This window comes from Cyprinus carpio, unplaced genomic scaffold, assembly GCF_018340385.1.
Source record: "Cyprinus carpio isolate SPL01 unplaced genomic scaffold, ASM1834038v1 S000006580, whole genome shotgun sequence".
Classification (NCBI taxonomy): domain Eukaryota; kingdom Metazoa; phylum Chordata; class Actinopteri; order Cypriniformes; family Cyprinidae; genus Cyprinus; species Cyprinus carpio.
The window spans coordinates 179,458-195,676 of NW_024879235.1; the positions used below are offsets into that span (position 1 = coordinate 179,458).

Below are 16,219 nucleotides of genomic sequence, written 5' to 3' on the forward strand. Positions count from 1 at the left end.
CTTGTAAATGTGTTACATATCATCTGTAGACCCTTACCTGTTGTTATTTGTATGTGTACACAAGTCATTTATAACCCTTTCTGCATCCCCTAATCTAAAGTGTAAACTATTCATCACTTGTAAATGTGTTACATATCATTAGCAGATCTTCCTGTAAACATGATCCATCTCATTCCATCACTTTACCCAAGCTTGAACTTAATTTTTTTAAAATAAATAAATGAACACTCTGTCACCATTTAATCAGCACTTAATTGTTTATTTTTTATTTTGTTTCCCTTGGAACAGCTGCTTACCATAACATGAAAACGCACCATAAACGTAGTCCATTATTTTGTGCATTTTATTCCAAATCTTCAGAAGTCGTACGATACCACCGTGTGAGAAAAAGATTTGTTTTCCGTAATGGGCAGTACATGCTGCCGTCTCATCCGTTAAAACTTTCAAAATTGGCGCTCCTACACAACGACACTGGTTTTGCGGCATTGACGTCAAACCTCGCTCTTATTGGCTGTCACTTGTTATTTGCGACCACCATAGATTGTTTGCGACATGCCAAATTGTGTTTCGTGAGATGCGGCGCGACGCTTTGAAGGATGGAAAATGCTCAGGAGAATGTTTGTAGCGGTTGTAAACACTTTAATTTCATTCTGTAACTCACACAAAATTGTTTTGCTGTCAGCACTGGTAATGTAGCACACGCGTCGTTTTATCTGTTCTTTATACTGCTTTTTGTAATGTTTTAAATAAATTATTGTGTGACTAACGTACATTTATCTGCCTGTAAACACTTTGTATATTGTCAAAATGGTTATGTTTAAGATTTATGGTGAGTAGGGAGCTTAAAATGATCTTTTTTATGACAATAGTATATTAACTAAGATAATAGTCACTGTCAATAATATTGCTTTTTATTTTGTGAAGTGGCTAAAACGTTGTGTATGAGGAGTGGGAGGCTCAAATATATCTATATAATAGTAAAATATATTTGCATAAAAAATATTTATAATTTAAATATCATATAAGGGATTTGTATAGATTTGTATATCCTGTAAGTAAAAGACCATACCACAACCTTTGCATATGGCAAATACCAAACTGCTTTCTGTACATAATTTATAAAGATCTGCAAATGAATGTATAACATTTACAAGTGATGGACAGTTTACACTTTAGATTAGGGGATGCAGAGAAGGGTTGTAAATGATTTATTCATGTGTTTACAGCAATCATCTATAACAGGTGGAACACTGTGTGTGAGTACTAAGTACTGGACTGGTGAGGGTATAGTGTCTTCTCTGAAACACATGGAGTATTTAACACTTTGCACCTGATGTGAGCATCAGTGGAAGGTAAAACCAGTTCACATCACTAGATCCCCACACAGAACACAAGTCTGCACTGATGAGTGAAAGGACTTAACGCATTGCAATCCCCTGACTAAGTCATTTTAAAATGTTTATTCATTTGTATTAATTTATTATTCTTAAAAAAAAATAGCTTTAGCATAATGGCATTTTCGTGGGTTTTAACCAACCAACTTACAACCTTAACGATCATCAAAATATGATTATCATCGTTTACTAATGTTTTGATCATCATTTGTTCATGATTAACAAATTGTTTATTGAGATAATGGTACATTGACATTTCAGTGATTAATAATATATTAACTAACCATTTACTAAGGATCTGTTTGATCCTTTTATAATACGCCTATTTTTTTTAAAGATAACTTATGACAGATTTGTAAATTGTTGCGGGCTTATAACTTAATAATCATTTATAAACGTATAGTCATGTTTTGTAAATTATTAGTATATCATTATCTAATCACTTGTAAATAATTTATAACTGAATCTACAAAACATTCAAAAAAGTAACAATTTTTTGAACATTTATGATACGTATAGTCATTTTTTTGTAAAACGATTAGTTACTCATTCATCTTATTACTCGTAAATTACTTTATAACTTCTACAAAACATTAATAAATAATTTACATATCACTTAGAATCATTTGAACACATAGTCATGTTTCATAAATGATAGTTCTTATTTACTAATCACTTGTAAATGACTTGTAACGGCATTTACAAAACATATATAAAATGTTAGCATGTCACTTGCTAATCATCTATATATGTTTTGTAAATGATTAGTTCATCATTAACTAACCACTTATTAATGACTTACAACTGAACGTTATTATAAACAAAAAAAACATATTTTTTTGTAGATTAAGCTGTTGAACAATGTTCATTCTGAAATTCATATTAGCAGATCGAAGGAGATACTGTATACAGTGTTCACAACACAAACATAGACTATTGTACCACTGCAGTTATCATCAAAAATTCTTGTCAATACCATCAGATATTAATGAAAATATTGATGAAATCAGTCTTTTCATTTCACCCGCTGTGAGTTCAGCAATCGCAGTGGTCTCACAGTTTTTGAACACGAGTCATTGTGCAGTACACCTCATAAAACAGAAAACACAGATCGCTGGATGAGGTGATGTTACCTGCAACCCTGGTGTGATCTCTAGTTATCTTGACATCCTGAGGTAGAAACAGAAGAGCAAATGGAGAATAATTAGCGGAGCTGCTGCTTGTAACATTTCAAGCTAAACATATGTGCATGCAGTGAGTTAATAAAACTAAAGGTGATGGTGAAATTTTGGTGAGTTATGTTATTATGATGCATATGTTAACTGGAAAAGCTGCTCAGTTGTGACCTCAGGTTTCTGGATGTTTTGATCTGCTGAAGTATGCATTACCAAGGCTTCTGTTAGCTAATCCTGAAGTTAATCTGCTGTGGCATAAAGATTTATGATGATGGGGTTTGTGCAGAGAAAGGTCTGAAAGGTCCTGAATCCTGCAGGGGGAGGCGTGTGATGGGACGAGTGTCTGAAAGAAGCCCACTCCTGTCATTAAAGATGAAAAACATAATTATCTTCATTAAACCGTGTCCTCTGAGCTGGGTTTGGTCAGACTCAGGATGTTTTCTAATGTCCTGTTTCTCTGGAAGTTGATTAGAAGATCTGCTAACCCTCACTGTCTCTCCAATCTGTTCCTCATAGTCACTCGTTATCATTATTACTTTCTGAAAGAAGAAGATGAAGAGGCATAATAGGTCTGTTTCCTTATTATTTTTGCTGATAAATGAATAGCAATAAAGGTAGATTTTTCTCCAGCCTCTTTTTATCTCTCTCTCTCTCTCTCACACACACACACACACACACACACACACCACACACAGAGAGCAGTATAAGAGGCAGGCGTCTGCCGCTCATCTGCAGAAGGAGAGACTCCAACAGACGGAGGATCGTCAGTCTGACAGAAAGAACACAGAGGTCAGTGACTGGAACTTTATTCTGCTGAACTGTTCATACTTCTCTTGCTTTTGTAATAGACAAAGAAATAAAAGATTACGTATCTACAATACCTTATAAAGTAACAGCTAAAACATTTACCCATTTCCAAGCTTAATTCTATTTATTAGTAGTTATTTAGTTCATGCTTCATGACTGTAATACATAGAAAAAAAATCTGATAATGCATTATAACTATTATGCACTATTAAATTGGTGTGGTGTGGAAGTTTGGAGAACATCAACAGCCAAAACTTCAATCATATTTAAGCTATATTAAAATGAAATGTACAGTCAAAACTGCATGCATATATATTAAATGTTTGCACAATTCATTTAAATTATCTGCAGATGTATTATGTATAAGCCTCAATCTAGGCTGAAGTGTTACTAAACAGACGGTCACATCGCATGATCCTCAGAAATCAGGAGAAAAGTGGCTTCAGACGGATGTAACTTTATCCGATTGGGTATTTTCCACTGAGACCGCAGATTCTTCATCTAGCTCTCAACTACTGTTACTCTGAGTAACTTTTTCCAATGCTTTGTCTTGGTTTGGGAGTCTGTTTGCATTCTGGTATTGTTGAATTAAAAAAAAAAAAAAAAGTGGCATTGCAAAACTTCTGAAAGTCTTGTGTTGTTTGGTAGACTCACAGTTTAGTTTCCATCAGAGTTCTGTCAAATTGAAGTAGTGTAAACAAAGTCTGAAAACTCAGTGTTTATGTTGAATTTGGTTCATATTCTCATAGTAATCTTATAATATCCACCCAGTACGTGCTGTGCTGCTGACATCCACAATCCTCCTTCATGTGCTGCAAATGTGGCCCTTTTTTGTCCTAATTCAGCAGCAGTAAGGTTCCAAAACATCCTTAATGATTGTGTTACTAAAGGTTTTGAGACCTTTTCATGTCTGAGAAACACTTAAATAGTTCATGTATTCCTACAAGCTAAGAAGCTTCTGATTTACTGCCCCAGGACAGAGAAATGCATTACAGAAAATTTGACCTAACTTATTTTCTTTGACCCAAGATGGTAACAGAACACTTTCCTCACTCCTTCTGTTTTCTTGACTTTGTGTAAGAAGACACACTGCTGCCAAAGCAGTTTATATAATGGAAAATACTAAAGCAGCCAGTCCTGAACATTTTCACCAAACCACAGGAATAATGCTGCTCAGTGTTTGTAACACTGTGACTGAATCATCAGTCATACTAGTCCTGCTCTATTTAAGGCTGCGGTTCTGCTCGTGTCAAATACATGCAACTACATCACCGCCTCCCTTTCTCATTTCTCTCAAAGGCTTCAGTGAGCCTATGTTTTTTTTTAATTCATCTCTAAGTAAAGCTGCATTAAAGATGCTAAATCATTACTGACATTTAAAACCCAGTTCTTATAAGTGAAGCAGCATTCAGCACTGAAATTCTTCATATTACATATATGAACTACGAATCATTTTGAAGACAAATTTCTACTTTTGAATGACTCCATTCCATACGTACGCTGAAGGAGTCACTCAGTTTATTATAGAGAAACCCAACCTTTCATGGTTGAGGGGCACAGAAGGGAAAAACTGGGCCACTAATGAGATGGAAAGCAAACTCACCTGACCCTGAGCCGTGAGGTAGAGTGTGGCGTGACAGGTAAACAAACCACAGAATGTAGTCTGTAAAATTGTCTGGCACCAAAATCTACCCTCAAACTCAAATAGTTAAAATAAACATTCTGTCATCATTTGAGCTTTGTTCTTCTGTGAAACACAAAAGAAGATGTTGTGCAAAGATGTCTCTGTTTGTAAAACTAAAACTAACACCTTCCACCGCAGCAGTCAGATCTCATTTGTGCCTGACCATATTCAGACTTACACTAGTGTTAATGATGCTAAGCACTGACTGAATATGAAACAGCAGCACTTATTTATGAAACACCTTTAAAAAAAAACATAAATAGATCCAAAGTGGAACAGATAGATGTAAATAATTAGACAATCTGAGCACTCTAGCCTACTCAACCCTGAATTTAAGCCAGTGGAGGAACACTAATAAAAGGAACGTATGGTCCCTGTTTTTAGAATGTGTCAAAAGCCTTGTGGCTGCATATTGAACAACTTGCAAGCGAGATGATGTAGATTGGATTACAGTAATGGATGACTAATTCCAAATCTTTGCTTGACAGAATATGCTTTAGTTTTGCAGTAGAGTCATGTCAAAGAAGTCAAAGATCATGCCAAGGTTTTTGCAAATTTAGAATGGAACTAACTGGACTTTAAGGACAGGGAAAGAAGAGATGGGACAACCTAAAATTAAACATTTGTTTTATCTTCATTAAGATGCACTTGAACAAGACATTAAGTGAAACTGTAGTGCCATGCCTTACTGGAAGGTAAAACTGGGAATCGTTAGCATAACAATGATAATCAATATTATTTTCCTGAAGAATGTAGCCAAAAAGGAAGTATATAAAGGGGGAATAATAAAGGTCCCAAAACGGATCCCTGGGGCATGCCACAATATAAAGGAGCAGATGATGAGGAAAAATTGCCCAAATTTACAAAAAAAGTCCTGTTCTCAAGGCAAGAAGCAAACCCTGTGCAGTGCCCTAGATACCTACCATATGACATTTGTGAAGAATATAAAGGTCAGTGGTATCAAATGCCATGCTTAGATCCAAGAAAACTAAAGCAGCGCATGAGCCTGAATCCAGAGCAAGCAAAATATAATTTGAGAATATATAGGAATCTAAAACCAGATTGAAACAACCAAAAAGTTAAAAGAATTCAAACAGCCATATATATATATATATATATATATATATATATATATATATATATATATTTCTGTAATTGCATATTCAGCAGAGTTTTTTTTTTTTTTTTTTTTTTTTTATAAATAATAATTTGCATGTTTAAATCTAGCTGGCACAAAACCTTTCACTAGACATATGTCTTTACTACAGCTGTCACCATAGTACTAATAATAGGATAAACATCTTTAATATCCAACAATAACAATATCCAACTTGGAGCCAGAACACTTAGATAGCATTAGCAGGAGGAAACAGATGTTAAACATCTAATTCAGAATAGCACAAGGCTGGGAACTGGTGGATTAAGGGAGAGAAAGGGTGAGAGCAATCAGATTCAAACACAACTGGATAGTGGTCAGACATACATGGCTCAATAACCTTAATCTCTTAATTCTCAAATCTTGAAAAAAAAAAAAAAAATCACACAAGATCTAATGTATGACCACAGTTGGACTGGTGTTAAAATCCCCAAGAATCAATTGGCTGTTAGCACGAGTCAACATTTTTGGAGCTTGACAAAAATGTTGTCATTGCATGGAAAACATAGCATGAATATTGTTCACAGCACCTAATTTTTGGAATTAAATGTATAATAATGAATTATAATTGTATGATAATGACTGTAATTATTGTGTTACCGTCCAACCCTGTCAAATCTAAGCCACAGATGTACAGCACCATAAGTACAGTGTACTGTATATGACTCTGTGCTGTTGTTTTGCCTCAGGGTTCATGGGTCAGATCTCCTCTCTGCTGCTATGAGTCCTCATGCATGGATCTTTTGTGCCCTTCTCTGCATCCTCACTTGTGAACGGAGCAAGAGTGCATACAAAGGGCCCGTCCTGAGCCGAAAGCGGAGACTGGTAGAGGACGCAGCTGATGGGGCCCAGAGGAAGTGCTCTTATACATTCTTGGTCCCAGAGCAGAAGATCACAGGGCCGATCTGTGCCAGCCAGGGCCCTTCTCTGCCAGATAAAGAGCGCGTGACGCAGTTGGATATAGCTGACGTCCGGGAGCTCTTGACCAAGCAGAGACGTGAAATGGACACACTCCGAATGATCGTGGACGTGGATGGAAACATGGTTAACGAAATGAAACTTTTACGCAAAGAGTCGCGCAACATGAACTCCCGCGTCACCCAGCTGTACATGCAGCTGCTGCATGAAATCATTCGCAAGCGTGATAATTCGCTGGAGCTGGCGCAGCTGGAGGGACGGATCCTCAACAGCACGGCGGAGGCGCTGCGGCTGTCCGCTCTTTACAGGGAGCTGGAGGTACGCTTCTCCTCGCTGGCCGCGCTGGTCAATAGCCAGTCGCTGCTGATCGCAGCTTTGGAGGAGCGATGTCTGCAGGTGTACGGGAATCACAGACGAGAGCCGCTGCCTCCGCCTCTTGTGCAGGTCGTGCCTGAGAACATCCCAGTGTATGTACCTCGCTTCTCCAATGAGATCCAGAAGAGTCAAAGCTGGCCCGTTCCAGAGGACAGGAGTCCCAGAACAGCTCCGGCACCCACAGGAGGTTCTCCTCAGGGGAACGTCAGTCTGGAGGGTAATGACGCTATTACACAGCAAAACACACAGCATCTGTGTTTGCCAACCAACACGCTTGTCATTTCCATTAGTGTCACTAAACTGCATTAAAAATTAACACTCATATGCACACCAAACGCATCACATTTAAAGAATAAATCAAATTTAAGCAACAGAATCATCCTGAAATACAAAAAGCTGCTGTATCAGGTCTGCGGACCCTAGTTTATTTGTGACAGTGCCACCAAGTCATTTCTACTCCATAAGTCCTGATTCTAACCTGAAGCAGACAGGTGCAAAGACTAGACCCATTAGGATTATATTTTAAATAGTCTTCTCATCATGTTTTTTTTTTTTGTTTTGTTCTTTATGTAAGAGCAGCACAGCCATTTGTTATTTTGATGTGCAAGGCTTTAGGTGTTTGTTGCTTCCAGTTATTTTAGCTGGACAAAACTCTGTTAAGGTGTTTGATGTTCCACAAGTTTAGTTTTCTGAGACATGCAAAATAATCAGATAATATAAAGTAATTGCAAACTTATGTACGTCATAGAGTAGAGCATTGTGCTTGCAATGTCAAGTTCATCAGTTCAATTCCCAGGGAAAGCAAGAACTTATAAAATGTATACTTTGAATAAACTGGATAAAAACATCTGCCAAATGCTTAAATGTAAATCAAGAGCATATCAGAAATGTGCAATATTTAATGTACAAAAGCTTATAAGACCCAATAAAACAATTAAACCATAGGCCTGTGCAGAATATTACTCAATCAAGAAAACTGAGCTAGTTCTCTCTTGTTAGCCACTAACCTTAAACAGGTTAACAGGTATCTGGTAATCTAAATCTGAAAGGCAGAAGACCATAACTAAAGATATATGTCAGCACTGAAGAGCTTTACTGATGCTCGTTCCTCATCAGTGGAGTGTGTTCACTCATTTGTGTGTGCTGGTGTCTCGAGGTCCCTTCCGGGACTGTCTTCAGGCGATGCAGGCAGGACACTCCACCAGCGGGACGTATCTTCTGAAGCCGGACGGGACGGAGACACCTGTACAGGCCTGGTGTGAGCATGACGTGGACAGAGGCGGCTGGACGCTAATCCAGAGGAGGAAAGATGGATCTGTCAACTTTTTCAGAAACTGGGACAGCTATAAGGTAACAATGTCTGATTCACAATGAATTGCTCTTTTGAACCAGTTGTTTTGAACAATACAATACCACATTACCATCAAAAACACATAACAAAATAACACAATCCAATCAAAATAAAATCAGCACGTCCACTCCCCTACCCTATTATATTAATATTATATGTTTTGCAATACTGAAAAAATTCTAAATACAATCCCCTACCACACAAAGTATGATTTACAGGGCCAGACTTTTGATTAAGAAAGCCTAATTTTCACTCAGTTCCTTGCACAATATTATTGGGAGAAAGTTTTTAAGAAAAAAAGTTTACTCAGTTCCTTGCACAATATTATATTACACCACACAATATCGCCACAGTCACATGAGAGCGCGTTTTATAGCCACACTCGGCATAATACACCACAAAAAGAATTTATTTAACTCAAAAACAAAACACAAAAAAAACAATAAATAAAACACATTATATCAATGCTGCAGAAACTTTGCCGCAAGCACATATTTTCAGTGAGCCTGGGTTGCTTGTTCATCATTATAATATACACAAATGAACAAAGCTTTTATGAAACTGCAAAAATAAAACTCAAATAACAAAAAAAAAAAACAACAAAAAAAAAACTAAATAAAACACAAACACACCACATCATCACCAACAAAAATAAACTGTGACAAGTATTTCTAGAAGTTTGAGAAAGAATATTTTGATTCGAAACACAGCGACTAGTGAGTAGATGAGATCTGTTTGGCATCATGGTGTTCAGTGTCTCGACAAAATCTGTAGTGCCATTCAGACACTTTTCAAGACAAGTAAAAGCTTCAAAAAACACACGCTCAGGTAATCAAGTAAAACATGGAAATATCTTAATTTTGTGTTCAACACAGACCTCATTTCAGGCATTTATCCAAAAAAAAACTGATCTTCATGATGATGGAACTGGAGGTGCTTAAATGAAACTGGTTTCCAGTTTGTGGCCTATAAAAACACCTCATCCCTGCAGCACTCTGTACAGACAGTTGAACGATTATATGAGGTAGACCTCTATGATTTTCTTCAGTAAACAGAGCTTCGTGAGCTGCTGTCAGAGAATCAGATTGACGTTGTTGGTGAACGTGTCTCATAGAAACACTAGTAATGAGGGTGAAGACGATGGAGCTCCGAAACATCTATATCTTTCTCACAATATTCACATCACAACATCCTTTTTTTATTACTCCCCTCCTTCTTTTTCATCAGTTCTTCCATCATTCTGAGCCCCACACTCACACTCACACACACACACACACACACACAGTGAAGCCTCCTAAACCTCAACGTCACACACTTTCCAGTGAAGCCAAAGCGTTCAATGAGCTTCTGCAGGTGTGTTTGCGCTGTAACTAAACTCACACAAGCTTATTGCTGTAGTGAAATAATAACAATCAGCCGCAGTGTGTGCTGAAATCAGCAGTGATGTCTTTAACATCCCTCATCAGCCCAAAGCCCCGTTGTTCAAAGAAGCCTGAGGTTACTTTGTATTTCCGGTATTTCAAAATACTGGAAAATGCAGTGGTAATGATAACAGCATCCAGTGACTGCAGTAAATAGCTGCGTTCAGCTCTCTTTTTCTTGTCCTCCAGAAAGGCTTTGGTGATGTGGATGGTGAACACTGGCTGGGTCTGGAAACCATCTATAACCTGGGCAAACAGGAAGACTACAAGCTGCTGGTGGAGCTGGAGGACTGGATGGGGAAGAAGGTCTATGCGGCCTACAGCAGCTTCCACCTGGAGCCCGAGAGCCAGTCGTACCGTCTGCGTCTGGGAACCTACCAGGGCAACGCTGGGGATTCACTGAGCAGCCACAACGGCAAACAGTTCACCACGCTGGACCACGACAACGACGCCTTCTCAGGTGATCCTTCACCACAAGTGAGATCATTTATGGCATGTCATTATAAAACATGGGTCATTCAACCTCATTTACATATGGTACATCATTCAGAATGACATGTTTACAATGACAACAACAATACGCTGCAGAACAAGTCTTGTTTTCCAGTGCAAATATCTGAACATTTTTAAGGCAAGAAACACTATATTGCCAAAAGTATTGGGACACCCCCTTCTAATGAACAGGTTTGACCATTTTAGTCATTTCAATGAATTTCCAGTTTTGTAAGTGTCTAAAATGAAGTAAAGTCACTGGTGTTTGGTGAGGAGTTTTTGGCTCGAGGTCAACATTTAAAGTCACAACAGAGGTTTCCGCAGACCAGTCAAGTTCTTCCACACTGACTCAATCAATCATTTCTTTCTGAACTTTGCCTTATACACAGAGACACTGTCATGTTAGAAAAGAAAAGGCTCCTGTCCAAACTGTTGCTATAAAATTAGAAGCACACAATTCCCTGGAATATCATTATATGCTTAAACATTCAGATTGTACTCATGGAAATGACTAAAGTAGCTAAACCTGTTCATTAGAAGGGGGTGTCCCAATACTTTTGGCAATATAGTGTAGATTAACTGAGAGGCAGAATGTCTGAGACACTGATTGTTGATTGTCTCTCAGGTAACTGTGCTCATTTCCACAAGGCTGGCTGGTGGTACAGCGCCTGCGGTCAGGCCAATCTCAACGGTGTGTGGTACTCTGGAGGAGTCTATCGCAGCCGCTTTCAGGACGGCATATTCTGGGCCGATTATGGAGGGGGTTTTTACTCCATGAAGTCTGTGCGTATGATGATCAGACCCATCGACTGAAGCAGGACTGACTGACTTCAGCTTCTTCATGGTGCTGTGGGAAACACAGTTCGGAGAGCTATTTCTACATAATTCGACATAATTTAACCAATAAAAATAAGTTTTGTTGGTATAAATGATTGTATTTAGGCTGATTCAGTAATGTGTTTTTTTTTTTTAATGCATCATGAGCTTCCCGGTGGGAACGTAATGTAACAAGATTTAACATCAGAAGCTTCGTTCAAATGTTTTGCCACTTTCTATCATTCTGTCAATCCGATCAATCAAACACAGAGACTCGTTCAAACATGTATTTAAAACACATTTAGGTGAAGTACAGCCGTCCATACACCACAGTTTCTCCCACCTCACGTTTATTTTGGTGGCTTTTTAGACGTTACGGGGCAGAAGAACAGAGCACAGAAGCACAATGAGAAACATACTGCTGGGCTCCAGACGGCGCTGCATGGGGAGAGTGGGTAAGAGCAACCGCTGCATGGAAACAGGCCAGATGTCTGTGGTTGTTGTGTGTTTTTCCTCCTCCTCCATCAGTCCAGCTACTGGCTAATGCACATGTTCTCTGTGCAGACGTTTAACTGACTTTAGCTTTGGATAAAAGCTTCTGCTTCATCAGTGCATTAAACTGTAGAACTATTGCTTTTGCAGTTAATCAGTTGGCTTCATTGCTGCTATAATCATGATACAAAGGGCTTTTGATTCAAACTTGCCATTCTTCTTACATTAAGTTTTTTATTAACTGACTTTCAGAAATGCAAATTAACTCTTGATAACTTGAAAGGAAACCTGAAGCAATGAAATGAAGGACCAGACTTGCGTTATTGTCAGTTTTTGGTCTGAAAACCGCTCCGCTTACAGGAAGGAGCAAGAATGACATGTTTGTCTTCTGGAAGACTCACAGATTTAAAGTCCATCCATCTAACATTCTCCACATCTATCCCAGTGTCTCGGGAAACACCCTGAACAGACGGTGCATCCATCAAACCCAGTTTTAAAGGCTTCTTCCTAAAACACAACAAGTATAAAAGTACAAATACTTTCAGTTCAGCCACACAATTAATCTTTTAACAGCTTCTTCTCAAACTGATGATCAAATAGACAAAGAAACAGCCAAGAGACCAATAGCGCACCACCACTACAACTTTAATAGCTCTTTATGGAGTGTTTATTGCCATATAAATGAAGAAAAAATCAGGCAAACGTGTTTATAGATTCTGCTCTTTAATTTGCCTTTTATCATCACAATGTTTTTTAAATGAATGACTTGAGGGCACTCTGGGCACTCGTTATGTGGCACTGTGTGTGTTTTCTAAGTGGTTTCTAGGTGTTTCCCTCCGGTTTGTCATGAAAAGAGTCACTCCTGGTCTTCTGGTGTGTAGATGAGACTCTGTTTTCTGGTTCAACAGATGAAAACGTTGCGTCTGGTCACCTAGTGCAGTAGCAGAAGTAGGACTCATGGCGGGAGCACAAACAATGCACTTGGTAAAAGCATCATGTTAAATGCACAATTCATATACATTTTCATTTATTCACAGCAGTAATGTGTATTTTGTAGCACAGTCATGTTCCTCCTGTCTGTATGCAGCACATACTGTAAGTCACTCTCACAGCCGTATAAAGCGTCCAGATGCATAAATGCAAACCTCAAATTAACATAAACATGTTGGGTGCATTAGCACATCCCTGAAGCACACAGGGAGCCAGTGTGATCCAGGGTTTCCAAAAACTCCTCTGGTTTCTCGGCCTGAAGGAAAAGCCTTCTTTTAGCACTGGCATAGTGTGAGCCGGGCATGAAATCTGACTGGCGGTCGCACCGTTTGACCAGGACCTGTAGAGTGGTCCGTGCGCTGGGACTGCTGGCTCTCACGAGGTGCTTGTGGGTGAAGGTGACATCTTTGGCCGTCCTGGACATCTGAAGAGAGTCATTCTGTGAGCGTAGAGTGGAAAAGGACTCAATCTGAAAGATGCTGCGAAAAACCTTACGTCAAAATTCCCACCGGTCTCTTTGGAACCTGCGGAAGCTGGAAAGTCCAACCAGACATTTGTTAATTCTGCATGTGTATGAGGAGACGCTAATCAGTTTAGCTCGCTCTTGAACTTTGGTCATAAAGCATTTCATATCTGATGGCAGAAGAATAAGAAACACAGCCTGATGTCCTTCATTCCTGCACTCATCAGTAACCAGAGGAAGATCACATCACAGTAAGAGAGTCAGTGACAACTGCATCTGCAACCCATGTTATTTCTGTAAATGGTCTAGATTCATTAAGGTAAAAATGTAGAGTTTAAATTTTTATTATAAGCAATTAATTGGATTCATTTAAAATAATAATAATAATAATCTCGATCTGCTCCCCTGATCCTGATAGTTCTGGATGCCACGTGCCACTTATAGGATAATGTGTCTCTGCTGTCCTACAAATATATACTTGATATAAAATATGTGAATATTTGACACACATTTTACACATAGTACTGACTATTGGTTAATATAATTGTGCTGCTTCAGCTGAAGAAGAAGGTAATTTCAGAGAAAGACCAAGTTATTACATTTTGATTATGAAGACAAGCATTCTTTTATGTAGAATTAGCTCACCGATAAACCATTTAAGTACGTGAAACAAGCAAGTAAGTCACTTTGATGTTAATGTTGACTTAAATACAAATGTCATTTCCACTGTGATCATTCGTAACAGAATTGTTGTAACACTAGGTAGCGGAAGCAGTTTCATTTCTGATGAATCAGTGTTTCAGAACAAATTGGTTGAGTGAATAATTCAAAGACTAACTCATAAAGACAGCATCCAAATATGCAATATGCTGAATTCACAGTATTCATAAAGCAGCAGGTGAAAAAAAGGAGTCATGAATGGCAGTGAAGTGATGCAAACTGACGCTGGCAAGTCACTTGACAATGACAACATGACCATTATTCATGACACATTTAGAACTCAGAAGAAATTGCGCTTTCAGATGCAGCCATACACTTGCTTTCTTCCTGATTGAATCAGTGTTTTGTGAATGAACTGGTGAAGTGAATAAATGACCCACTCACAGAGACAGCGGCTGTCTACTTGAAGTCTACTTGAAAGACCAATCAGTTTTCAGGACAAGAACAAAGATGTGTTTTATTTATTTTTCCTTTGAAATATGATTTTGTCAATTATTATTATTTTTTTGTTTGAAATGGTCTTGTAGTTTTCATTCATGCGTTCATTATTTGAATGCTGGATATTTATGAGATAGTGGTGTTGCAGCGGATGATGTAGGATGTAGGGGTAGCACAAGCTCCGGTGAGAAGTGACGAACACAAAGCACAGAGGAGAGAACAAAGCAAAACACCGGATTAGAAGCACAAAGTGAGGATTTATAAAGAAAAATGTCAGAGGATTTTGATATAAGCCAAGAGGAGACTGGTTTTCCTTTTCTGTAAACAAAATTTGGTTCTCGCGATACTAGCATATTCTCACCAGAGCTCACGCTACACAGACATCTTACGTCATCTGCTGGAACGTCACTCTCTCGTGAACGCATGTACGACTTTTAGGTATGTATATTATTCTTACACAAATGCATCAGTTCGGTTCAGAAAACCTTTATTAACCCCCTGGAGCCGTGTGGATCACTTTTTATGATGGAGGTACACAGTTTATTGGATTTCTGCTGGACTATTGACTCTCAACAGCCATTCACTGCCATTATAAAGCCTTTAATATAATCACAAATATATTTATATAATCCCAAATGTATTTGTCTGAAAGGAGAAAGTCATATACTGATAACTTGAGGGTGAGTAAATGGGTAATTAAATTTTTTGGGGTGAACAATCCTTTTTATGCTTTCATAGGATAGTGAGAATGATAGCAGGAGGATCCCTTCAGTTATCATTCTTTTACAAAGATGATCTGATGTTAGTGCAGTGGAAGCATATGTGAAAGAAATGCCTTCCTCCCATTTTGCAAGTAGTAATTATGTATATACCTAGGCCTGTAATCAATATAATCTCTCAAAAACACTTTTAACAGATCACAATCTATGCCACATGCAGCCACATTTTCATTATTTTATTTGTATGTTTTGTTATTGATATTAATTTTTAAGTGTTTTTTCAAACAGATGTTCTGAGTGCAGTAAGCAAATGTTCTGCTGCCCTCTTGTGTTTGAATCAGACATTTAGCATGATTAACTTGAGAATTGAAATATAAAAAATTAAAAAAATTAAAAAAATTAAAAATACTGATGTGAAAAATTAAACGAATTCATCGATGTCACTTAACCTGGAGTGACCCAAGAAAATAAGTAAGAAAACCGTAGATTTTTCTGACTTTTCTCTGTTTAACTAGTGTTATCTTCAAAACATGAAGTTAAAGTTCAAGTGCTGGAGAAGTGTTTGTAGTAACTGGAGAATGATATTTAGCTGTTGTTTATTTGAACTCAATCAAATAAACATTTAAATTGAGATTTAAGAGAAGCACGACTGTGAAGGTGAGTTAATGAATGACGCTTGTTCTGATCTACATAAAAAAAAACAAAAAAAACAATAGAAACCATCACATAAATTCTGATTGCTGACTACCCATCACATAAATTCTAATGGTTTCCAGTACTGAATTTATTTCTTTATTTTGAAAGTGGA

At 37.9% G+C, this 16,219-nt stretch overlaps 1 protein-coding gene across 1 annotated transcript; it reads left to right on the forward strand.

Annotated features, from left to right (window-relative positions):
- The first annotated feature begins 3,268 nt into the window (after nucleotides 1–3,268).
- Nucleotides 3,269–11,710, forward strand: LOC109062836 (angiopoietin-related protein 1-like). Its single transcript, XM_042754673.1, has 5 exons — nucleotides 3,269–3,358; nucleotides 6,906–7,726; nucleotides 8,666–8,859; nucleotides 10,471–10,741; nucleotides 11,399–11,710. Exons 2-5 carry the CDS (start codon nucleotides 6,937–6,939, stop codon nucleotides 11,584–11,586), a joined length of 1,443 nt encoding a protein of 480 aa, XP_042610607.1. The 5' UTR covers nucleotides 3,269–3,358; nucleotides 6,906–6,936; the 3' UTR covers nucleotides 11,587–11,710.
- Nucleotides 11,711–16,219: the final 4,509 nt, after the last annotated feature.